This window comes from Neopelma chrysocephalum, unplaced genomic scaffold (genome assembly GCF_003984885.1).
Source record: "Neopelma chrysocephalum unplaced genomic scaffold, ASM398488v2 Primary Assembly neopelma1_59, whole genome shotgun sequence".
Taxonomy (NCBI): Eukaryota; Metazoa; Chordata; class Aves; order Passeriformes; family Pipridae; genus Neopelma; species Neopelma chrysocephalum.
In genome coordinates, this window is record NW_020897714.1 from 924,562 (window position 1) to 951,669 (window position 27,108).

Consider the following 27,108-nt stretch of genomic DNA (forward strand, 5'->3'; position numbering starts at 1 on the left):
AATAATAATAATAATAATAATAATAATAATAATAATAATAATAATAAACTGGTTAGAGAGAAAAAGAGGCTCCTCATGGTGGAGAAAATGTCAAAAGAATGATTTATAACATCTGGGTTTGGTCTTTCCTGCTTGTCTCTGTAAGAGTGGGCATGCACTTCCACCATAAATCCAGACAGTTTGCCCGTTCAGCAGATCAGTTATCAATGTGGAGTAGAATGTGGCTGAAACGAAACTTGGGAAAGCTCCTGTGGGTCCCAGAGGCAGGCACAGCTGGAGCACAAGGGTTATGTGGGAGGAGAAACATAACATGATGAGGACAAGACTTCAAGGGCCTTTTGCTAGGTGTTTTGAGCAGGGTAGAAGGCAGGCAGCTGTGTTATTCTTCTGTCCCAGAGAAAAGGAAACTTCCTCAGTTTAAGGAAATATTTCCACTACGTCTCTTTGTTATTTAGTGCCAAAAATTTACTTAGGAAAGAGACAGCTACACAACTGCAATCCTCCTAGCTAAATCAAATCTCTGAATTCACAGATGATTCAAATAACTCTCCTATTATATAGTTCACATAAATAGTTCTGAGCCCTTGACTACTTCAGGCAACAAGACTTCACATGTCTAGAAGTCTCCTATTGTGCAGATGTTTAAATCAGTAGATGCCAGAAGTAAAAAGTATGAATTCTTAAAATAGCTTAATTTAATATTAACTAGATTAGGCACAAATTCATTTTTTGTGAAAAACAATTGACTTTTCACCCATTTGCAAATTTAACTGAAACTTACTAATTAATTCAACCAATAAAAATCAAACATTGAGAAGCTGAAACATTTAATCTTAAAAAACTGTGGTTTTTTTTACTATTTTTTTTAATAACAGTAACTTTTAAGACTCAATAAAAAACACGTCCAGAATTGGATTAAAAACAAAATTATACTTCTGTTGCAGATTTTATGAAATATTTTGCTTAGTCTCAAATTTATGGTGAGTTATTTTTGCTTCATAAAGGAATTATTTTTATTCTTGTGTGAGGTCATTTCTTTCCCCTCTATCCCCCTAAACAAATAGATGAATGAAGAGAACAATTTGCAGAGCATTAGTGTTGACTGATTTATCCATGTTGTTAAAACAGATAAGAGGGCATTGGATTTTAGTTTGGAAAGCATAGAAGTAGCTATTCAGCCTGCCCATATTCAGGATAGCACTGGGATCATGCTTCTCGTGAAGCAAATTTTAAGGTCTCCTTGACTTCAAAGTGCCTCTTGAACACTGCCATCAGCTCTTGACATTGTATCAGTGCCACAGGAACATTTGATGTCCTTTTTAAAGCTGCTGCAGGAAAAAGCAATCCCAGGAGCGACACCTTTGACTCAAGTGCTATTTTCCTAATGCATGCCCTTGGCTGGGCACTGCTTGGACCCTTGGCAAAGCAGGCAACCTCAGTCCAGGAACTCAGTCCATCTACATCTAAAGTGAGTATCAAATACTTGATTTTTAAATGACAGACTTTTTAATTGCATCTGTGATTCTGAGGGAAGGGTCTTACCCGTGAATTCTGAAACACATTGTTTTCATTTATGTGCCTTAACACTAGTCCTGCAGTGATAGTTTCTTGAATGGGGCACAATAACTTCCCCCTTGGATTCTGTAAGGGCAGAGTAGTAGTAAGGTTTCATTAAATACTGGTCAACAGTCTAAAAAGGAGAAAACCTGTTTCTGCAGGCTGCTTGTCATAATGGCATTACCTTAAGGCTTACTTTTAAGTTAAGAAATTTTGACTGTGAAGCTAAGTAATGTTTCAAACAATCATATATATAACTGTAACTAAAGACCTACATATATGCAAAATTAAGTCCAAGTTTCAAACTCCATTATATTAATGCATATAATTTGAATTAAATATAATTTCAGCAATTCTATAAATCCCTTTGAAAGGATCTGTTGCTTGTTGATTTTGCACCATGTGAAGACATGGTAAATATGACATGTAGTCTCATCACATGAATAATCCATTCTGTATCTTGAATAAGCAAGTTCTGCTCCAGAGAGATGCTTAATCCATTCCTTCCTTCTGGGGATAAAAGGAATTAAACTCAGTGCACTGATCTCACAGTATGTGCTCATTTGACTTTAATTATAAAATTACTATTTCAACATCTTTTTTCCTGCAAAATAAACTGAGCCTGAGCTCCATGTAACCTCTAGAGAATTACATTACTTCTCCGTGCACTCAGTCATTGCTCATCAATACTGCGCTTTCAATACAGTTTCACATGGAAGGATAAAAAACACCTCTTGGGGTTTACAGTTGGTATAGTAGTTTCAGGTCTCACAGCAACAAAAGCTTCACTTTTTGATAGCTTGCCAAAAGGATGGAGCAGTGGAATCCTTTAAAGTGCATTCAAATGTCACGAGAAGGAACTTTAACCAGACACAGGGAGATGCCATGATCCCATACCAAGCTGGAAGATTTACATCACACATCCTGTATGTATATTTTCACTAGTGTTTTTTCCACAGACTGTTCAAACCTCTGCAAGCTCTGCATACAATCAATTACCTTGCTAAAATCCAGAAGTTTTCTCTTGGCTGATTCAACAGGCAGAGCATTCCCTGGGAATAGGACATCTGCTGTCCACATCTAAGGAATGACAGAGCATCAAATGGAATAGACAGCTATACTGTCAAAGACACTACCATGCTTCAAGCTTCAAAAAACAGCAGTTCAGGAACGTGATGTTTTATCAGGCATACCATCTCGGCGGAATAGAAATGAATACTTTCCATACAGGGTAAGCTCTCCATGTAAGGATTACTGACAGTAACTCCAGCTGACATGTTTCCATCCAGGTCCAGAAGAATTTACTAGGTTCATTGCATCATACCTTTCAATTCAAAAGCTATTTGGAGCTGACCTACATACTGTCAGAACTGTGATCCTGCCCCCAAGCAAAAGCAACTGTACTACTTCTGGTCTCATACTAGTTAATACAACTAGTACATCTCCTATTGCCAAACTGAGCTGGCTAGCTGGGATGCTTCTGCATCTGTGTCAAGACTAACCCATAATGTGGATAAAATGTCTGCAGACAAGCAAGAATAGAAGCTAAGGTGGTATCTTACATATAAAATGTAGAGTCAAATTTTCTCAGCATCCAAGTGATATAAATTTTTACAGGTTATTTTCAGTCAACTCCTAAATCTTCAAGTTAATTCTCAAAATACTACTTAGTTTTGCAAAGCCATTTATGTATTCAAACCCACAACATCCACTGTGTTACAATGAGAATGTGTCAGGACATGAAGAAGTTTTCATTTTTATTTCTTTTAATATCCAACCAGCTCAAGCTCATTTATCCTCTGGAACTCCTAAAGTCTAGAGATGCAACAAGGCATTCAGATAAATGTCAACACTATATTAAAAGCTGAAGAACATACATAAGCTTAGATAGTTTTTTTCAGAACACCTGAAATACAGTAAAGCACATCTCAGCATTATCTCTCTGAATAAACTCTGACTAATAGTAAAAATTCATCTGCAACGCTCTCAGAAACTCCAGAATATACCACAATATCATAAAACAAGCAAAATAAATGGTCATTAGCCATGAAGACTACTCAACACCTAAAATTCCTAATCTTACCTAATGCTCTAAAGAAAAATGGTACCGGTTTAATTTTCATCAAACCTTCTCTTTAAAGAACAGTAGTGAAAATCATCAGTAGACCTCAAAATGTCATGTGAAACCACAAACTTCAGTCTGTACTCAGATATTAGCATAAATGTTTTACAAATACAGTAACTACACCATAATGAATAATTACTAAGTTTACAGCAAAAAAAAAAACAAAACAAAAGATTGAACACCTCCAAGGTCATAAATATTATTGACCTATGAGCTAAAGCATTACTCAAAAAGGTACCAGGTTCTAATTCACTCTGAAGAACAATGAATATTGATTTGTATTGACTTGGATTAGAAAAAATCTTGGTTGATGTTGTAAAATTAAATATTTTCTCATAACAATAACTGGACACTGGAGTCATGTCATTTCACAATGGTTATGATATGCATGATTCTACTATAAAAATAACAATCTTTAATTTACCAGGATGTTTTCAACAACGAACAAAAATGTTCATTATAACCAACAGTCAATCAGTCAGCTTGGTGTCTCTCACACATAGAAACATGCACACAAAGCATTCACAAAATGTACTTTGGCTGTTCACAATAGCTATTGGGATCTGACCCTAGCAGTGATAAAGGTCTGAGCTCTTTCCCCTATCCACAGACACCCTGTAAGTTGTGTGTCTTTGTTCCACAGTAAGGCCAAGGAGCGCAGGTAGTGTTAACTACTGGCCAATCAGTAGTAGAAAATATGGGCCAATCTCCCTACACTATCGAAACCAGATATCAAAGAATAGATTTCACGGGGCCTGAAAATACAGAGGTCTCTGATGAAAAGGTTGTTGTGCTCAATGTCTCAAATCTGCTGCAAAAGATAGAGATACAGGGATGTTCTTCACAGCAAAAGCTTGAGGTAACCTAATTGTGGGAACATCTTACACTCCTATGGAAACTTCTTTATAAAGTTGCTTGGTAGCAACTGTAATTCATTTGCTTTTTATAACTAATTGAATTTTGATTAGTATCACCTTGTTGTTCAAAACAAGTTAGATGTTATAAAAAGCAAAGCAAGTCTTACCTGGAATACTCTGTCTCCTCACAGACAGTGCTCCATCAGGTGCCTTTGCCTGGTTTGCAGATTTTGTGTAAGGACTCTCATCTAAACAGAAACAAGCAACATTTCCAGTTACTGTTAAATATAATGTTAAAAACAACATAATTTTTACCCAAATACTGTGTGAACTAGCAATGCAGATCACAAGAGCTGCTGTGAGCAGGATGGGTATTTCTGAATGCTGACTCAATGCTCAATGCCATGTTTAGACTCAATGACAAAGGCTCTGAATAGGAGAGCTGAAAAAGATGTGCTAAAACTCAAATTGGAGATAACACATATTGATGATAGGCCTGATGTACATAGGCCTTTTCAGTTATAACATAATGATAGAAATTTCCCTTTTCTCATGTTAAGAAGTTTCACATGCCAAGGACTTGAGTGAGAGAGGTACTATCCCTGTTCAGGAGTGAAAGGCTTCCAGAAGCTTTTGAATATTCTGGCTGTAAAGATGCACTCCTTTTCCTTTGGGATCTGTTAGGGGGTGGTTCCTTTTCTGTTGTAATGATTGATTGGGGAAAACATCAGAAAGCTGTTGCCAAATAGGCCAGGCACATTTGTGCCTAAAGATCACCACTGTAACTGTTTGTGTCTAAAGCTATGTGGAACATCTACTGATCAACTTCAGTGCATAAAAGACCACTAATGGTGGAATAAGCAGATGAGTCATCAATTAGAGACAGCATTAGGCAAAAAGTGAGTCACTTCTTCATCCCTCTTAAGAGCAGAACGACCACAGGGAAAAAAATTAACTATATAACTGAAAAGAACAAGTTGTAAGTGCAAGACAGAAATGTGAATAAAAGAGAAGAAGTAGTATTATGCATTTTATTATTTTAATCAAAAAAAAGTAATCAGAAGAAATTAGGCTTCTGTCTTGCTTTTCCTTTAATTGAGTGCTCAAAGTCTTTAAAGTGTCATCAAATCCTTCTGTTGGCATATTTTCCTTCAGCTTGCAAAGGACCGATGCGTTTACAGCATGTGTAAAAATGCATGCTTAAATACTGATCAATGAGCAGAGGAATCAAAGACTACATTATCTAATACAGCATCCTCAGATCAAATAGAACCATTTAAACTTTCTGGAGAATCAGTTTTTCTTTTCAGATGACACTCTTGACATTATAATCCTTCTTTGCCAATTGCGCTCTTTGCGAGGTCTCAAACTCCTTTAGAAACTTGCATCAAAGACAGCAGTCCATTTTTATATCAGTGAGATAAGGGTTTGGTCAGCATAATTTAATTTACATCCAGGTCTCAAAGAAGTGACTGGAAGAGCTGGTTAGCTTCTAAACCCAGAACTTTTGTAATGAACTCTGCTACTGTCAGGCAGATGCAACAATAAAAAGCCTTAAATAAATAACCAAAAAAACTCCCAGCCCCCCAACAAAACAAAACAAAACACACACACACACACACACACAAAAAAAAAAACCCCAAACCAAACCTAAACAGGTTTGTAGTCATGAACCTTGGCGAAAATGCAGCAAGTAGTGAGGAACATATATTGATAAAATACCTCAACAGCCAATATAATTGTTCTTTCTACAGTAAAATGAACTCCCATTGCTTTAGGATACAGTGTTACAAGAGGAAAGGTAACAGGTTTGACTATACTGCAAGCTAGTACAAACTCCAAGAAAATAAGGCTGCCAGCTGCAGGAAATCTAGAGAAGCACTGGAAAAATATCAACACAGATCCAGGTACACAATTAAAGAAGAAGGTGTGTAAAGCCCTAGCCTTCCATTTGAAGAAAGTGGAAAAGCTAATATCATTGCATATGCAGAATATACACCCCCCCACTAAAGAAAAAAAAAACAATAAGAATGAACTAAGGCTTCTGAAGGAAGTACCACTATTATTTTTCTTTCACAGAAGAGGCACCACTGAACTCAAACTCAAGACAACACTCAAGAGAAAGAAATTGAGCTCATCAATAACATGTGGCTTATATGTCCCATCCATTATTACTTAGTTGCAGGTGCTGACTGTGACAGCAGATAGTGTGAGACACACATTTTTCTATTAAAAAGTGGGCAGGAAACACAATACAATTTCTCAAGAATCAATTCATAGTGATGACTTCTGGGCCCTATTTGAATATATGCCCTATCTATGAAAAATCTGTCAATTTACAGAACAAAATAGTCCTATCCTAGTCAGACTTTTTACATACAAATTATTTTCATCACATTGGAGAGATGGGAAAAAAGAAAAGAAGAAAAAAGGAAAGAAGAATTTTCACTGCTACACCTTTTTCATTGAAGCTTTGTCACTGAGCAAATGAGTACATCAGCTCCACTCTCATGCTGAAAGATGATTTTTCCCAATATTACACTGAACTGGGAGTACCTGCGGTTACCTTGAGTTCAGAACACAGCACAAGCCTGCAAGTCTTTCTGGTCAACAACAACCAATGAGGGGAGAGGAGTGCACATTCAAATACTTACTAGGGAGCCTGAGCAAAAATTCTAGTGTTTTCTACACAACAACTGGCAGATATGAAAGTCAACTGAGACTGCATAGGTGAGTAAACTAGTATTTTAATTGAAGCCTATTAACATCAAAAATTCATCAGATGCTTATATGGGTTAGGTACTGTGGGCATGTAATTGTGTTACCGTTCTTAATCTGTCCACAAATTTTCATAGCAAAACAACGGGCCCAAAAAGTTGCTTCATAAACTTCTGAACCCCTGTTAGTCTAAAATATGCCCAATTACTATTGGGAAAGAACAATGAGCCATTGTATCATCGGTGGCCTGGAAAGCGGTTCCCAGAACTGCGAGGAATTTTCTTCCAATGCCCATTTAACAGTAAAACCACACTGCAACATAACTAGAAATCGGTGTAAAGGATTCCCAGAAGCAAAGAAAAACAAATATAACCAACTGGAAAAAGAATGCTTATTGAGCCTTACTGAGATGCTTAATTGAGACAGGAAAGTAATATAAAGACCGGACAGATGCAGAAACAGATACAGTAACTAAAAACCGTGATAACCCTGAAATGTCATGATGTCATTCATGCTGCCCAAAAAGGGAGTCTGTTTGTACACATTAACAAAGCTGTGTGGCCACACAGCTTTATTATCAAATTATGATTTCTTGATGCCCTCATCCACTCTATAGTTATCAGGGAGGGCCGTAAAACACGCAAAAATGTCTCACACCAGCAGTGCCTAGGGGGGGATTTGTATGAGTGTTTTGTTATTACCAGCTTCCCCTTCTACAGCACTGATAGACTTAGAGATGAAACCCAGTTGAGCAAGCCAACACACTGAAAAAGGAAAGGAGTAAAAGGGTATGAAGCATTCCCCCTGCAAACAGAAGACAATAACATCAGGCAAAACTGTGATGTATTTTAAGAAGCCACATGTACAAAGTAGAGGGAGAAAGAGGCTAGCTTCAGAAGCATCGATCTCAGCTGGTTATACCCCTAGTACTAACATATCAGCATGGAGCAAGCCACAGCCCATAAAGAATTCACAGGCCAAACCGTGTCAACCTTGAGTACAAAAACACCTTCACCTGGAACACACAGCCACAAACCGTGCTGCTCGGAGCATCAGCTCTTGCCTACTTCTGAAGGAATCGCACCACAGGTGACCACATTCCCTACATCAGGACTATCTTAGCTAAGCCCATAAACTCCTACAGCTGCATTTGTTACATCACTGGCTTTTTTTTCCCCTTGTAATTTCCTCAGGCTAAGAAATTAGACAACCCAGGGTAGACAATTTCTAGCAAGTCAGTAGGTCATATAAAGGTGACTGCTATGCCAGCAGGTCTCTTTATTCAGTGACTACGGGAAACCAAACCTCTTACCCTGTTAACTGGCAGGGGTCATTCTCCACCCCCAAATTCATACTTTGCATGTTTCTTAAAGTTGTAAATGTGCAATAGTGAACCGGATGTACATTGTGTTAATTCACTTCTTCCTAGCAGAGAACAACGATAATCTCAGAGGTGACACCTTGCAGATTACTGAGATTCTCAACCAGCAAAGCAAAATGACCTTCTTGTCTTCTCCTTTTACTTGTCCTCATGAAACAGCCCCAAACACCAGTAACAGTAGCTTGCACATCATCCTTTCAACGCCCTGCAAACAATTCTTCTCATTAAAGACTGCAAAGATAATAATCAAGGGGACAAGCAAGTACTCCTACTGCTTACAGCTATTACTGTAAGCTTATTGCCTTTAGCTATTGCTTCTGAAGTAGATAAACAGCTTTTTGCACTTCCCTGACTATTTTTAACCTGGTGGCATCTCTATACTGTAACTGAATGATTTATTCTTTGAGTTAGAAACCATGTTGTGACCCATTTATATCATTCTGCATTGCTCTTACTATGGGGCAAGCCTCTGTCCAAAACTAAGGGATCTATAGACTGCAAAAAACAAACAGTAATGTAACCCTATAAATATTATACACTGGACAATGTGTACAAATACATATGAAGTGCTTGGTACTGTGTCAGCAAAATGACCATACGAAATCTTTAGATCCTTACTGTATTCAGTTTAATAACCTTTGAAGGATACCAACTGGGGGCACATAACAGGGAATAAAAGGAAAGCCTAAAGATACTTCCTCAACAGCCAAGTCTAGACATTGAACATTTCTGGCAGCTTATGGCCACTGAACCATTTCCATGTCTCTCGTGGGGGCTGTAAAAGCTATTGACATGAGAATGTTGTTTACAGACGTGGTAAAGCCTAAGGGTACTCCCTCCTTCAGGTCTTAAGAAAGGGTTCTTCTTCACTGCTGTTGCCACATGTCCATGCGATAACTACTGAACCTAGTAAATGTGTCCAAATCCTGTACAGCACCAGGCGGCCCCAGAAGATGACTAAGCACAGCTGCAATCCTGTTGGATAAGAAGGGGAAGCTTCTTCCCACCCCATTGGGAACAGCTACTGAACAACTCGGAGGCTGCCACTTTGCCCTTCCTACATGGAGAGGAAATGTGAAGATGCTTCACTGTCGTACCTTTGCCTCCCACACAATTGTTCATCCTTAGCTCTATATCACCACTTGTACCTGTTTCTTTGCTGCAAAACTCGCATTCCTCTGGGAACACAGAAAATGACATGCCATCAAATTTGTAAGCGAGAAATTTCAAACAGAGGGGAATTTTCTAATATTGAGGAGCTTGAAAGCAATATTAAATTTTTTCAACAGTAGATATGAAAGCATTATGGGGGAGAACAGTTTCCATCTTTCAGTTTTTCATTCTCATTCTTCAACAGCTTTAATGTTTCATGACAGGATAAGCTATTCTTTGGCCAAGGAAGAACTGAATTTAAACCATTTTAGAGTATGACCATGTAGGTCCTAAGCAGACTTCAGAACCCAAGTAAGTAAAATCTGAGGTGTTCCTCCAATGTTCCCCACTGTGAAGAATCTCCAATTAATATAAGTCCCAAGACTCCACAAGGAAGCACCTTACATCTTCAGCTGGCTAACCTTCAGCTGTCTCAGTGCCTGGGAAGAGTAAGGTCGACTCTATGTGTTGTTGCTTACACCATTTGGGATGTACCTCAGATAAGTAGAGAATCACATACCTGTACAGAGGTAGAGACTGACAACAAAACAAATTGTCAAGAGGATGATTACAACAGAGAACATCATTTCCAAGATTAGTTTCTCAAAAAAATAAAAGCAGCAGAGTCACAGTTATTACTTGAGTTATTACTTCAGGCATTTGTAGATCTGTAATATTCCATTCACTGAAATTTGCTGCTGCTCAAATTTATGAAGAAGAACATTTTTCACTAAAAGCAACAGATTTTTATGAATCCTTCCAGTACACCACAAAATATCATAGCTTCTCATACTTCCTATATCTGAAACTTATCCTGAGTTTTATCTTAAATGGTATAAGGCTCAGCATTATCTAAAGGCATATTTTTTTGCACAGTATCATACTAGTGACGGTAAACTCTAAGCTACAGCATTATTGGTTATCTCCACTGCTTGCAGCTGGAGGCTTTCACAGATAAAAATAAACACTTATCACTGATACCTGTGGTTTACAGAAGCTCTGAAGTTGACGAAGGCTTACAAAGAGTCTTGGTAGGACCATTCTTGCAGCAACTTACTCTCTTCTAAACTCATACTTTTCTGTTAAAAATCTTCTATTCTGTAAGGAAGCTGAAATAGTTACTGGAGCAGGGACTTGAACCCCACTCTCACATTCACAGGGAGTACCCAAACTCCCAGTTACACAATCATTCAGTCTTGCTTGCTTGCTCTGATCAACGTTTAGGTAAGTCATACAAAGTAAAATGCATTAAAACTATCTCCTCTACAATCAATTCCAAGCTCTGCACTGGATCAAGCAGAAAAGGTAAATTCTATTCAAGATCACCGGTGCACTCCTGTGAGCAGCCCAGCCACTACAAAGTCACCAAAGTCACCAGGACCACGCTAGAAAAGTACTTCTGCATAAGCTCATCTTCTAAATTCCAGTTATTTGTTCTAGTAAAAATGCCTAAACATTTTCATTGAAGTGTTACAAATTCTGAAAAATATAATTTTCAGTTTGATCTACAGCAATGGGACGGAAAAAACACTGAGAAGGGAGTTGAAGTTTGGCTATGACACTGCCCCACAGCTTTCATCTGAGAGGACTCCAGTAAAAGCTGGGGAAAAATCTTTCTCCCTGAACTTAAAGACTAAATAATTCTGAGTGAGAAATGACTAAATAACTCTTTATGCAATACATAATGTTTATGCAATACCCTGACCTGTGTAACCAATATTAGTCACCACCAGTAGATACCAACACAACTTAACTGAATCTGTAACAGCTGCAAATTAATTATAACAAGAATACTACTACCCAGGCATTTTTTAAAAAGCTTATAAAGGTAAATGGAAGTTCTAAAACTGCCAAGTTTTACAAATGAATTATTGAATACACTTGAATCAATAAATGACATTGAAATTTGCTGGGAAACAGTGCATTGTGGGAATTTTACTTTGGCTGTTGATGGGAGATTTGGCACAAATGCTTCTAGTCTGCCCTAACTTTTATCCTTAGTAACTGTTATTGACAACAGTAATGAAAAAAATATATCGGAGAACATATTTTTCCTGGGAAAGGAGGATTTTTTTAAATGAGATTTGCTTTTAAATAACGCAAAAGTCTAGAGAAAAATTAACATCCTGAAACATTCATGGTTACTACAATGTCACCACAGCTGTGTCAGTGCGTAACAGACTATAAATTGTTGAAAAAAAGATACAAAATTGTCTTAGGTTTTTTCACCAGATGTATAATGTACAGATTATGAACATATATGCTTTATGAAACAACAAAATGTCAACAATTTGCTTTGCCCATATGCTAACACCTTCAGATGTGTTATGGGAGCTCCAGTCATGAAAGCAAGCATTAATTTCTTCTACTGGTGCAGAGGAATAACAATTTTTTGAGTTTGTTCAGAGCTATGGCTTCATTACTGCCAACGAGACTTCATTTTTGAAATGGCAGTGCTGCTCTTCGAAGGAGTGCTTAGAAATATCTAAAATTTCCTAAGCACTGCATGTAAAGTAGTCATTAATGAACTAGGTTCCAAGTAGGACAAATATGAGTGTATTTAATCTTAATCCTTTCTTATCAAATTCCGTGCTCAGTGCTCTCCAGCAGTCTTTATTAAGAAAACAGAGGGTTTCAAATGCTTCCATAAGTAACATTTTTTGGTGTGTGTGACATGGAAAAATTATGAGAAGGAAGAGTTAGAATAGCTCCTCTGGTAATTTGCTTTCCTACATTTAACAAACGTGTCCTCTGGTTTTCTTAGAAACGTAATTTTAACAGTTACAGCACCAATGAATAACTGTGTTGTCTCTCTAAAGTGAAAATTTATTCAATTTTATTATACTTTATGTAAATTTAATTCTCTTTTTTCCAAATTATATGGTTACTTATTACAGTAGCAGCTCAGTTTTAATCTAGAAGCAAGGGAAGTAGAGTACTGTAATTATGCATAACTGTGAATCCATTTCCTATTGATATTTACAATACCTCAGCAAGCTTGACTGTTTGAAAAATGATCTGAATGTCCTCCAAGTTTGCTTGTCCAAAATTAATTTCCTAAGCCTGTGCTCAGGTACCTGAATGGAAATGCCTGGTTTCATAAATGGTTAATTATGCTGATCTCCTCCCAAAGCTGCTTTGCTCATGAAAATGCAGAACTTTCCAAGACCATTTAAAACATGCAAGATCTGCAGAAAGCTCAAAAACATGTATCAAGAGATATTAGCATATGGTGAAATTCACTTCAGTGGATTATCTAATTTAGAAGTAATCCTATTTAAATAATACCCCAACCACAAACTACTTCAAATCTGATAAATATGTCTTTTTGTTTATACAGCATCAAGCATTAAGCATGAATCCCATAAACCAGAATTGTCACTGAATTGTTACATAATTTTAGAATTCAAAGTGAGTTTCACTCTGTCTTGAGCTTCTGTTTATTGTTTATGGAAGTAATATAGGCATCACATAAGTGAAATGTGCGAGGCTTAACCAGAGCAGCTAGAAACTGAAGAAGCAGGGACAGTGAAGAAGCTTGATGAAAATAGGGATGTAAACTATTTTCTTCTCTGAGACAGTTGGGGGTTGTTCTGTACCTACAACTTCTGCAGAAAACCTTATTCTAGAGGATGGGGCTATAAAGCTTTTAATTTCAAAGGAAATAAGGGACCCCTGGTGGCCTAGTGGTTAGCATGCAGGACTCTCACTACTGCAACCCAGGTTCGATTCCCCGGTCCCCTGGGCAGATGGAGCCCATTAGCCCTGTGAGGCCATCCATCTATGAGAAGGTCACTCTAAACAAACCTACGTCCTGAGGACCTCACTGCCATTGTCCAAGCTTGCTTGGCCCCGGCAGATGAACCTTAGGATTAAAGGGTGGGCTCAGTTCAGCGCAGGCTGTGTCTCACCTAAAAAATCCATTGCGCAGGCTGGAAAGGAGCTTCCCAAAATCTTCGTTCACGAAGACTGGCCATTATTTATTATTAAAAGGAAATTCCTAAGTGATATAGATATCATTGAGAGGAAATATTTCCAGATATTCCAAGCCACGCTTTTTGTTCTGAACATCCTGGTCCACAGGAAAGTTTTGCTGCCCTTCTTGCATGTGTCTTTAGGAACACTATACTGCTCTGAGGTACTGCTGCATGCTGGCATGGGACGAAACTGCCATACATAAGCTTTTTGGGGAAAAAATATATAAAACCGTGTTTTCTTTATATTGCATTTGTTTACATTAATTCAGTTACCTTGTTTAACACTGGTAAATGCTAAATCAGCATCCCTCAAGAATGTTTGAGCCAATATTGACAGATGTACATCAATGTCAACATAATAAAACTTCCAACAAGGCTCCTGGAGAAGGTAGTGGTGCAAAGGAGCAAGACCTGAGCCAAGGCAGAGGCTGAGGGACAGAAAACTAGATGACATTAATGCCACACCTCATGGATATCTTTATGAATAGATATTTACTTTAAAAATGCATCAATTACCTTAGTAGTACCTTTTAATCTCTACCCTTGATTCAGCTACCCCTTCCAGATAGGCTGGGAAGGCAGAGACAGCTGATCAGGGGAAACAGGGTCAAGCCATATCCTGTGGCTCTGGGACAATGACCTCAAGCTAAGCCATGCTCCAGACTGCAGTGGCTGCCCACCACTGTGCACCCTTGGGACAGAAGGCAACTGGCTTCCTGGTGGACAGCATTTCACTGTATGTTAACAAAACATGATGTGTGGTATGATCTGCTATTACATTTGTGGTTAAAATGCAACAGGGGAAATACATGCTGGTCACCTGAGCTGTGCATATCCTGCATGGCACCTTCACTGTACCAGCAAATCTTAACTGTAATGTTTTTGTGCATCAATTGTGTTTGTGCTTCTTCAGCCCAATCTCAGGGCAGGTTTTCCCTACAGTCTGACACTTGAAAATTAGGGAGCAGAAGAGAGGAAGATCCCTACTATCTTCCACCCGTGCAGACCACAACACAAAGCAGATCAGGAACATCTGCCCAGACTGCTGGCATTACCACTGGCAGGGACTGGGGGAAGAGAAGATGTCAACTAGGAACTTTTCTACTGCATGCCAGGGAAAGCAGAACCTAGTTGCATGTGTGCTGGGGGAAGGAATGATAAAGGTTAATAGCTGAGACAGTGAGACTGTCATTCAAGTTGCATAAAAAATAAGTAAAATATGTTAAAATGTTTAGAAAACAGGTGTTTGGTTTGCTTCAGGAAAAATAAGAATAATTAGAGTCACAACACAATCTTCAAAGACAAGAAATTAGGAATGGTAATTTTTTCATTAGGTTAGTTATCCCGCCTTGACTCCAGTGCTGTACTAATGTATTTGCAGTAAATTATAGAATGTATTTTTCAGCCTACTTCTGTCTGTAAGTGTCTCTAGTGATGACATCTTCATTGCCTTCCTTTGGAAGCTGCTCCACAGGATGCATCAGATCTCACAGTTGAAAAATAGTTCCCTCCATCAGTCTGCAATTTTCTTTCCTTCCTTTAACTGTCATTCTATTACTCCTAATAACATTCTTCCCCTCTTCAGAAGATCTCAAAAAAAATATATGTCATGTACATAGCTCATTCCAGAAATCATACAGATTACTGAGCCTACTGCTTTAGGCTAGGATCCTACCAGTTCTTCTTACTGGGCATGACTTAGCACAAACACTGGCTGATCTTGTCACTGAAACACAGTGTACACACTGACTAGGATATTCATTTGGCGGAGTATCCATTTGATTTTAGTAATGTACAGCTTTATACTCATCCTTTTTAATCCCACTAACAAGCTTTATTTGATTCATAAAATGATTTTAACCTGCCACTAGGAGCTGCATAAACATTACAGCAGTATCAGTGTATTTATACTGTCATGCCAGTGGGATTGCCCCTCTTATTTATAGTCCAAATGATGCGTATTAGTCTAAATTGGCACAGCCCAGGCTTAGTGAAAAACAGACCTTTCAGAATGCACATTTTTCAGGAGTCAGGCCATAAACCTGGCACCTTCCTCATGCCCTTGTGAAATACTGTCCTACTTAGAGCCCCTGCCCTGGAAGAGTTTACTCTATATATCCACAGAGACTACACAGTAATTTTGACTAAGTTCACTTGTCAGCAAAGCATCATTGTTTCTGCAAGCTGTGACAAGTTTGAACACAGTGCAGAGTAACAGTTTTTTTAAATAAAGTGCTGTGTGCTTTTAGGAGTGGGAACAAAGCATAGCAACAAAAGAGATGTTGAGTTGACAAAGCAATATGTACGTATTTGTCTTACTTAAAGCTCACATAAAGCCTAGGCCACCTTCTGTGCTCCAGACAGCATCTACCCATGCAAGCGGTTCTTTACAGCAAGCTTTTTAACCTGTCAAATACTCTTTATTTGTCAGTGTCTCCCGAGTCCTATTTAATCTCAAAGCTTATTTAGGGCAAGCAGTTCACTGTCTGCAGTATTCCTTAAATTCTGTGAAATGGTAATTATTAAAATGGCTTGCCCATATATTTGCCTACATGCAACTTAGTCCATGTCTAAATCAGCTTTCTGTAATCCTATGGAAAATGTAACAATAAAGAAACAGATACAGATGAATAAAAAATTATACCCGATAACCTTCAAGAAGGCAGGCAAATAATTTGTCATCTTTCCATGCACCAATCTCCTAAGCCTTTTAACCAGGACTCCTTCTCTTTTAGGAATTCACAGCTGCACCTTTACAACACCTTTGGCTCTGAATCTCCTAGAAACAATGACAGCATCAACTTACTGCCTGCCACAGCTGCAGGAAGAATAAATACGGATTGAATTTTTTCACAGTGTGAAAATTCTACTTGAACTTTTTGTCCCAACACTTCAGTAATGGTGAGCTGATAATTAAATCTTTCTCTATATTACTAGCATATTGCCAGCATTTTCAGATTTATCATAATATGTGTATGTGAGCATACATGCACATTTAATTTTAAACAATGGGTTTATTAAATTCATAAAATAATTTCAAAATAGACATCAGAAAGCAATTAAAAAATAACAGGAAATATCACACATTAAAAATAACTAGAACCAACCTGATGCAGCTAAAGGACTCAGCAGAAACACAATTTTTAAAGCAGAAGCTCAAACCTTCTGGCCTGGCCCTATTCTGAAGCTCAAATAAGGCCTGGTTTTGGCAGACCAACAGTATGATGAATGTCACAGTCCAGATCACTCTACCATGGCTAGCCTGTGCCTTGTCCAGGTTTTTATAGTGAAAGACTGAGTGAAACCAAGCTGATTTTAAGAGCCAGAGTAGAACACAGAGTACTAATAGGATGTGGTGTATAAGACTTCAGACCCAATCAAGTGCTAAATATATTATCATCTGCACACTATGCAGGCTATGAAATACATCTGTACTAAGCTTCTGAAAAAAGAAAGTTAAGCCAAAGAGGCCAAACCATTATTTCAGAAAGACACTACCTCCTTCATAATCTGAAGTCTCTAAAAGGAGTCTGGTGCAGAATACCGTACACATTAATGTAAACTGCCATTGAGAAGAAAGGGAGAAACATTCCTAAGCATGGAAAGAGAAAGATGCTTTCAACTACTTGCTGTAGCTTTGAAATCGAGGCAACAACAATACCTTATTAACCATGTCAGGAAGCAGCCATATAACCAGCAACACCACCCCATCAAGCAGAAGATAGAACTGCAGGCACAGCTGGAATTTTATTGACCAAATCAACAAGAAAACACAAAGGACAGTACCTATATCAATAACCAGGGCATGATGTGTTACAGATGACAGCAGAAGTTTGATCTTTAACGTATTTTGAGAAATAACTTGCATTTTAAAAAAATGCCAACTATTCCAAGCTATCAGTTTCGTATTGCACAAAGCAAGTGCTTTGCCGCGGAGTCAAAGAGCTGAGTTGAACACACTCATTTAGACCGTAAGAAAGCAAAGCAAGCCACTGAGACCCCAAGAATTGCTGGTTAAGGCAGTGGCTTTTAATCTTTTTCTGTCAAGCCCTGAAAGATCACAGACTACTGTGACACATCTCTTGAAAAGTCCCTAGGAAAAAGAGATGCCTTTACTGCAATCTAATTGTCAAGGTGTGCAACATCACTAAGTATCTAAACGAAGAAAAATAAAGCCATTAAGACTAATAGGCACCATCATCTGCCCCAACAGCTTGAAAAAACCCCCGAGTTCCTGCCCTCCATAGCCAACACATTCTGACTTCCAGCTCTTACAAAGGCTCAAAATGGCTAGCTAGAAATGTAAACACTTCTGAAAACATTTCCTAACAGGATTTAGGACAACTGTTGACTGCAGAAAAAATTAAGTTCTCTGATGGACAGTGCCAGTTCAGTGTGGTTTCAGCTTGTCTGGTGCATTCCTTGAGAACAGAACATGGGGAAGAGGTGTTCAGTCCCCCGGAAGAAGGGCACTTTTCCCAGGGGGAAAAGTGCATGAGGAGCATGTAAGGAGATGGAATCATCAGCATGGCAGGGTGTAGAGGATGGAAGAGTGCAGAAAGTACTGGCTGATATGAAGAATCAGTGGTGAGCGTGCTGTATGAGCAATGAGTAGGAAGAACTCCTCTGGACCAAAGAAGCCCTCACAGAGTGTGCAATAAACAAATAAATAGAACCTGTTTAGTCCAAAAGTCTTGGGTGGAGGGAGGGGAAGACTTGCTTGCTGTAAGTTAAAGATCTAGGCAGATTTACTTAAAAAATAACCTGGGTTCCCATCAATCACTTTGAAAAACAAACAGTTTAAAACCCACCTAAAGAGGTCTACCAGCAGAAAAAACCTGCCTTTCGCTATGCACAATACAGGACTTAAATTACTCTTTGTGACGCTTATAAAACATCTTGCTAACTCTTCTCTCTTGTCTCTGATACTCCACAAAAATTCCACTACTATTCCTGTCTTCTTACCTTAAGAGAATAAATAATAATAAACTCATTGTCTATGAGGTTTATGGGTGTTCAAAGCTGCCAGTCACCTGCCATTTCCACGCAAAGTACAAACCCAAGCAGACTTGTCCTTGAGGAAGTTGTAGGGCAGCTGAGCTGGTGGTATTGACTGTAAGCTTTCTGAACCCATTCTGTCTCAGAGCGTATCATAAAAATTTTGTTCTCTGTCAAAAGAAGCTTTCACTGAACAGCTCTGTGAAAGCAGTTCCCATGCTTCATATTCCTGTGTAAAGTCAGACTAGAGGTGAGAGATGCTAACCAACAGAGCTGTGCTTTTGCATGTTCCACAGCAGCATTCCTTTTGTCTGCTTCTTTGAGTCCACACTTCTTTCCTTTGTAGGGTCAATACATTTTAAGAGCATATACAGACTAGAAGAATAAAAAGGAGATGAGGTCTGACATAAAATGTAAGAGAAAATAAATATATGCAATGCATAGGATGCTGTGTGCCAGGTAAGGAAGAAGAGAGAAGAGCAAAACAAAACTATATCAGGTTGCAGAGGAAAAAGAGAGGAAGTAGCAGTATGTGGGGGATGAATGGAAAGAGACTAATCCCACTTCTCAAGTCCTTCTCAATCCCCTCCCAAGCTCCTCTAACCAGTTATATTTCCTTTGCTAATTACACAGTACAACTGAAGCAGTCTGATTTGGAATCACACAGAAGATGAAAGTCCTGAGCTTTGAGCTCCTGCTCCTAATAGCAAAAAGCCAATGGAAAAACCACTGGAGAAGCGGATTTGGCAAGAGACACCAAGATACCAGTTTCAGGGCAGGAGCTATTACCTTGTTGCTTCCCTTCCCAAACTGTCTCCTCTGCTCGGGCCTAACACTTCCTACTGTAGGATGCCAATGAACAAGGAAGCTAGTGAGAGCTGTATTTATTTTCTGTCACCATCACCAGCTCAGAGAACCTGAGTGGGAAGTGAAAACAAGGTATGAAGTTTAGGAAACAAAACTCTTAGTACTTTTGCAACCATGAAGGAATTTTTGGTTCAGATACTTTCTTCAATATTCTGCTTAGCAGAGAAGCGCAGATAACAATGACAGTGCTACTGCTGGCATTATATGGATGAAATAAAAATATAAAAGTGTCAATGAAAACCTAAAGATGAAACAAAGTGAACATAAAGTCTCAGCACAGAAATTATTTCTTTAACCACCACCGTTTTGCACTTTTTTTTCCTCTCTGGCATGATTTTTTAAGGGACTGGATTAGTCTCAGGATTGCTCCCATTGCTTCCAGTATAAAATAAAAGTCTATTGAGACGTGCATGTAAAATGTTAATTAAAAGTTGAATAAAATGACAACAGAGATCAAAGAATGTCTATTCCCCAAGTTCATGACGAGATCTATATATATGTAATGTTTCATACAAAAAATATAGGTTATTTCAAGATGTTCTTTTCAATAAAGATTATGATGAAAACTAAAATGTTCCCATTAACCCTTCCTAATAGATTTATTCAAATTAAATCAGAAGTTAAAATGAGGAAGTTAAACACAAAATAATTACTCTATTCACTGACATTACCAGGATATCTTCATTTCAGTCAGATTGGCTACTACACCAATAGTAAAAGCAATAATTTTTCTTAAGCCCTTGTTCTGAAAAAGTATGACAATTTAAGGCATCACTTGTTCCTAATAAAGCCCAATGAAAAGGCAGTGGGATTTTAAAGTTACCAGAATACTTTAGATTCAAACATGGGGTGGATGCTCTCCCAATTTGGGATGCTTTCCTGAAGTGGAATTACCTGCCCTAGTTTTGTAGATATTCAGGCACATACAGGGCTTTTTGCTCTCTAAGTGCACTGTGAAAGTAAATATACGTACTCACCATTAATACATTTTTCTGTGGGGTGATACTGTATTATGATTTATAACATAAAGAAAAGTATGCAAAAATCCATCACAAATCATACCCCATAATTTCTAAATGCATTTCTAAAATGGGACACTTAATATCACATTCCTAAATGCAGCTATGACAAAACAGGCCACTACAGCAGCAGCTTCCCACTGAATATCCTTGCAAACTGCAGTGAGCATGGCTGGCTGCAAGTCTGACACACAATTTCTATGTAAGAAGCAAAAACTAGATACTGGAAGTATTGAAGAATGGATACATTCATCATACATATCATTTTAGTCTCTCTTTTAAAAAAATACTGTAACATTTATTCTCACAAAGCTCATAAAAATAAATGTTTCCAACATAGTGATTTACAATACAAAACAATACAAATTTCAGAACAACAGCACTTTGATATAAAAAGGCCGTGAAAGATTGTCCAGCATTTTGTTATAAACACACAATCTATTTTGAAATTCCCAGATGTCTGGGCTACCAACCCTTTCTTCAAAGACTTTTTTGTGTGCTCATACACACTTTAAAATAGACAGAAGTTTACTAAAGTGCATCAAAGTCCTGAACGAGAAGAGGCTGCAATCCATTCATGTGTATAGATACTGACCTACAAATACCACCATTGTAGTGGCTTTCCATTAAAAAAAAAAAAAACAACTTTCTTTCCTTAATTTCGCTTCTATTCCCTAATTTACTCTAAAACTATAAGACTTCCTAACCATTTATGCATTCTCTGCCACTTAACTCCAGTTTTACACAATTTTTAGTCTTTTCCAGTGTACTATGGAAAACATTGAATTTGTGAGCAGCTAAACAATAAAAGAGTAGTGCACGTTTGCAAAGGTATACGTGCTGATTTGACTGACCAAGTCCTTTTATGAAAACTTGGCTAAACAAACAGAGAAAAGTCATCATGAATTACAACTATAATTACAGCTCCCCTGGACAATCTTAGTGAATCATTTCTTCATGTTGATATTTTAGCTTGCCAAAAAAACCTCTAACTCTGGTAGTTTGCTAGCTCCCCATACAATTTATAATATCCCCAGTCCACTGTAATTTTTTTCTTCCCCTGCCAATTCAAGCCAATACACTGAAAACCCTCAGTACAACCCATGGAGGATAATACTTTACACCTAACAGTGACACTGGCAAAGATAAAGGATGGAGAAACAAATGTTAATTTAGTTGATCGGTTCAGCAGGCACATATTTGGCAGACATGACACATTATGCATATTTGTGCTCCTATTTCCCCACCTCCAGCCTTTTACCGATTAATTTAGGCCAATCATCCAAACCCATGAAGCACCATGGAGTAAGGCACAGCAGTCAACTCATCTACAAGATAGGCTGACTAGCACTTAGAATGCAACTCTGTGAACCTCTATCATCATTTTAATGACACTTTATGTGCTAATTTTAAATACAACAGCTGCTTCTCTTAAATTCTAGCTACAGGATTCTGCTGAAGATCACCTTTAACATTACAATCTAAATTCAGTGAGATCATACATAAACAGAAAACATTCATATTAGCGACTCAGTGAACAGCAAGATTTGTGAGTTAGGGGGTCTAGCTTTTTTAAAACATTCTATATGAACTGGCTAAAATCAGGAAATAAATTGTGGTATCGAAACTGGCATAAAAGCCAAAAAAACATGAAACCAAAGCATTTAAATACAAAAAAAGTCTATAGAGCTATGCTCACAGTTCCACATTTTTCCCTAGGAAAGGACTATACAGTTAATTCCAGTTATGAGACACTACACTTAGAAATGAAGCAATAAAGACCCTGGGTAAACTACATCTTCACTTTAGCTGAATTGCTCCCAAAATAGAGTATCACCTGACCTATCACTAAAGTTTTACAAAACAGCAATTATTCTCTTCTTTCCTCAACAACATTGTGCAAGGAAAATAAATTAATTTCTGTAAAATATAATTTAAATTTGACATTACCTACTATTTATCAAGTAATTTGAGTTTGTCAAGAACTTATCAAGGGAAAGCTACTGCTGGGTTCACATTTGGATTCAAGGATCTTAGAAGTCCTTTACAACATAAATGGTTCTGTGATTTTGAAGTCACTGTTTCTGAGTACATGGAAGTTGCCAGCACTAATGTTAACTCAGTTCCAAGAGGAAACAGCGTGATTGTGAAAAGCTTCGGCTTGCTTTGCACTCAGCTGGACAGCTCCATACCCTGCAAAGCATGCTGTGCTCTCTCACTGTATTTGGGCCCTTGCAAGCTCAGAGCGTGCCGAGCCCTGGAGCTGTCTCCCTGGATTACTACACAGTCAATGGCACTACAGGCAGCAACTTACATTTCTTTGGTTCCTCCTCCCTCCATTTCTTTTATAGCAGTGTATCTATACATGTTTCCCTCAGCTCTGCCAGCCGAGGGGCCGTGTCTCTGTCAAAGCCCCTCTCTAGGCCATCCCTCCCCTTATGTCCCCTGCTTGGCCACGCTGCCCCTGTCTACAGCAGGACAGCACAAAGAACGGCTCCACAGCACACCCCTCCCACCACAACATGAGCTTTCTTGAAATGGGAAATTATGATGGAAATGAATTATTTGGTTGAGAGGAAAGCCTGGCAGACATAAGATTTTTCTTGGTGAGGGTCCTCTTTAACAGAGTAGACAAACCTCTCAAAGGAACAGTGCAGCTGCAGAATTTGTAATGATCAGGGAATTTCAATAAAAACTCCCTGCAGCTGGGAATCACTATCCACTCACAAGCCATGCAGCCCTCCATAGGAGTGCTTATCCCTGTCATGCAAAACATTATGCTACAGAAGCAAAGATGTTTTATGCAAACCAAATCTCAAGAAGTTACAGCTCAGCTCCAGCCTGCCTGTTCTGGGTGCAGCATGTACAGAATGCAGCAGTCAGCCATTTTGAGTGCAGATTTGTGGCTAGGATGAAATCACTGAAGCTGTTGAAGTCCACAGGGCACCGGGCAAAGACAGGGAGCCTGCACCTGGTTGCTTTCCTCCACCACCACTCCCACAGGATGCCAGAGGCATGCCTGGAGAGGTCTGGGCTGCAGTATCTCTGGTGTGGTGAGATACGTCACCTCTCATAGATGCCCAGCGGTTTTTCATCCCCTTCTTAGAGAAATGTCTGGCATCTGGATAAAAGCCAGCTGGTGTGGGTCCAACTCGGATAAACTGGAACTGTCAGCCAGCACAGGGATGCACTGCGATGAATATCCAGATGCAACATCTGTTCCCTATTGCACATCTTCCCAAATTGCCACTGATCGTCAAACACTAGGTTTCCCTTTGTTCCAAGATTAACCCAGAGAACAGATGTGTTAGCAACCCTCAATGGCAGAAGGGTTTGGCTGTATCGGACATTGCCCATCTTCTTAAGGAAAAAGGCTGACAACACAGACGCCCTCCAAATCAGTAGAAGGGGAGTCAACCTTGCAAGAAGTAGGTCAATCAGGATGATAAAACTAATACCAAAAAGGAGAATGGTTAAAGAGAACAAGTGAATATTCATGTAGCACAAAAAAAAATTAAAAAGAAATAAAGATTTGGGAAATTATTTTATTTGAAATTCCCAAAGATAGGAAGAGAAGATAATTGTGTCTGCAACAGAACTAGAAACCTGTGCGCTAAACAGGAGATGTCAGAACAATTAACGTATAGGGAAAAATTTAAGCTGATTATAACAAAAGTATTGGGGAGAGAAGAAAAGCATAATTAGTTAAAATGCATAATGAAGACTTTTGTTGAAAAAGGAACATGAATGAAAACAGGTTAGTGGACGATATACCATGTAGAAATGCTAGTTCCTAGTTTATGAGTCACTGGTATTTCACTGATATGGGAAAAAGTGGAAGTAGATGGTGATGCATAGAAACCATAAATTATCAGCTACAGAGATCTCTTATGAGAGTTTAAAGGATTCAAGAAAAAGTCGGTGTTCGGCAAAATTAAAAACCAACAAAATCTCTATACAGTACTTTTAGGAAAAAGAATCAAATTGTCATCTGTCTCACTAAGTATAATGCAAAAAAAAAGAAGTGGTGACTACAATATTTCTCTTCTATAGTTAAAAAACATGGATTACATAATATATCATGACAATAACAGTGTATTTCTAATTCAACAATAACTTAGAATGATGTTAAACAATGATAGCAAGATAAGCAGTCCAGTATCAGCAGGTCTAGATGACCTTGATTCAACAGCTAAGTCAAAAAGCTCTCTGGATCATTAATACTAATTTTCAGTAACATTACTAAACTTTTTTTTAAAATTAATATCAATATTTATCTACAGGCCGCTCAAATTTAAATAGGTTAATTCCTTAATTTATGGAAATCAGAGGCTTGTGTTACAGAAGTCATACTACAGGATCACTGCAGACATTTTTTAAGTATTTGACTGGTATACTGAAGATAATCAGAGTAAACAGTGATGAACAGGAAGATTAACTGGAATCAGGCAGCTCATTCCAGAGATACACACTGTGTATGACCCCTGAAAAGAAATTAAAAGGTACACAGAGGTAACCATCACCACTGAACTGCACCACTGTCAAAGCCAGCAACACCCGAACCCCAGAACAGACGCTGAAGAGCTGAGAAAGTCACTGAGGGTGAGGTAGGAGCCCCGATGCACTAGTCAGCAGGCCAGCTGCACCATGGAGTGCTAGAGAGTGGCAGGGAGACACATCCAGCCTCTGCTGAAGGACAGATAGGCAGCAATGGGAGATGATCAAAGGGAGGAGATGTCCCTTGCTGTGGCTGCTGAGGGTTCAGTTTTGGCTGTTTTGCCTCTGGCACTGCTAAACAGCAAGTCATTTGAGAGCACAATGAAGCACCACCCTGACTTGGCAACACTAGGACTGCAGCCGCCCTCGGCAAGGCTGGAGACGGTGTCCCTGCCATAGCCTCAGTCCACAGCCCAGCCTAAAGGAGCAGGAGAGGCTTCGGTGTCTCTTCCTTAACCCCAGACCATAGGAACACCAGCAGCAGCACTTATACTTTCAGGCTGGAGAGAGGGGGGTCATTCTACTACATGGCACCAGACGGCTGTACGTAAACTATACATTTTGGCCAAAATAATGTGGGGGAGTTCTCATGGGTTTACTATAAGCCTGCATGAAAGGAATAGGCACCTCAGTTTGGGAAAGCATGGACTGCATGGTCAGCCAGGAGCATCCAAATTAGATGGGATATTAGGAAAATGTTCTTCATGAAAAGGGTTGTAAAGCATTGGTATAGGCTGCCCAGGGAAGCAGTTGAGTCAGCAGTCCTGGAGGTACTTAAAAGGCATGTACATGTGGCACTTTGGGACATGTTTTAGTGGTGGACTTGGCAATGCTAGGTTAACAGCTGGACTTGGTAATACTAAAGGTGTTTTCCAATGTAAATGATTCTACAATGCTATGATTCTATAAAGACACTAATCAGTAATAATAATAATAATAATAATAATAATAATAATAATAATAATAATGGCCAGTCTTCGCGAACGAAGATTTTGGGAAAGGTCTTTTACCTTTCGAGCCTGCGCAATGGATTTTTTAGGTGAGACACAGCCTGCGCTGAACTGAGCCCACCCTTTAATCCTAAGGTTCATCTGCCGGGGCCAAGCAAGCTTGGACAATAGCAGTGAGGTCCTCAGGACGTAGGTTTGTTTAGAGTGACCTTCTCATAGATGGATGGCCTCACAGGACTAACGGGCTCCATCTGCCCGGGGGACCGAGGAATCGAACCAGGGTCGCAGCAGTGAGAGTCCTGCATGCTAACCACTAGGCCACCAGGGGTCCCATATTAATCAGTAGTAGATGCAAAAAGTACCACAGATAAAATACTATAAAGCCCTTTCACACCCTCCTTCCACCCCCCCACCAGAACCTCTATAAAATTCCAAATTAATTGTGGGAGAAAACCCATCCTAAAGCAGTTCACATTTGAGGACAGGACCTTTACAAACATAAAGGTCATTCCTGCACTGTCCTGGAAAGAAATCAGTGCTGTATTTTGCTATCTACGCCATGCTTACCCATGTATAAGCACACACAGGGCTACGGTGGCCTGTTGTGGGGCATGACTGTGTGCAGAATCCTCATGTCAGTGTCTTTCCTCAAGAACCAGCAAACAGGGGAAGGAAAGCCACAACCACAGCCAAAAACCAAGAACAAACCAGAGAGAGAGGCTGGAATAAGCAGTTCACCTCCGAAAACATGTGGGAAGGGATCTGTAAGAAGCCACTGCTGGGAACAGGCAGTGTCCCTGGGGAGGAGGGACAAACCACGGCTGTAGTTAATGGCAAACTGAGGCAAACACTTTCTTAATGGCCAGAAAGAAGATTTGGGGAAAGGTCTTTTTACCTTTCCAGCCTGCGCAATGGATTTTTTAGGTGAGACACAGCCTGCACTGAACTGAGCCCACCCTTTACTCCTAAGGTTCATCTGCCGGGGCCAAGCAAGCTTGGACAATGGCAGT

General features: G+C 39.0%; 1 protein-coding gene across 9 annotated transcripts in view; it reads right to left on the minus strand.

The window, feature by feature from the left end:
* Window positions 1-27,108, minus strand: part of GRIP1 (glutamate receptor interacting protein 1) — a 336,129-nt gene that overhangs the window by 107,441 nt on the left and 201,580 nt on the right. For all 9 annotated transcript variants that reach the window (XM_027679645.1, XM_027679650.1, XM_027679644.1 and 6 more), the window contains exon 2: window positions 4,707-4,787. In XM_027679645.1, coding sequence (XP_027535446.1) covers window positions 4,707-4,787 — 81 coding nt within the window. The remainder of the gene's footprint in view (window positions 1-4,706; window positions 4,788-27,108) is intronic.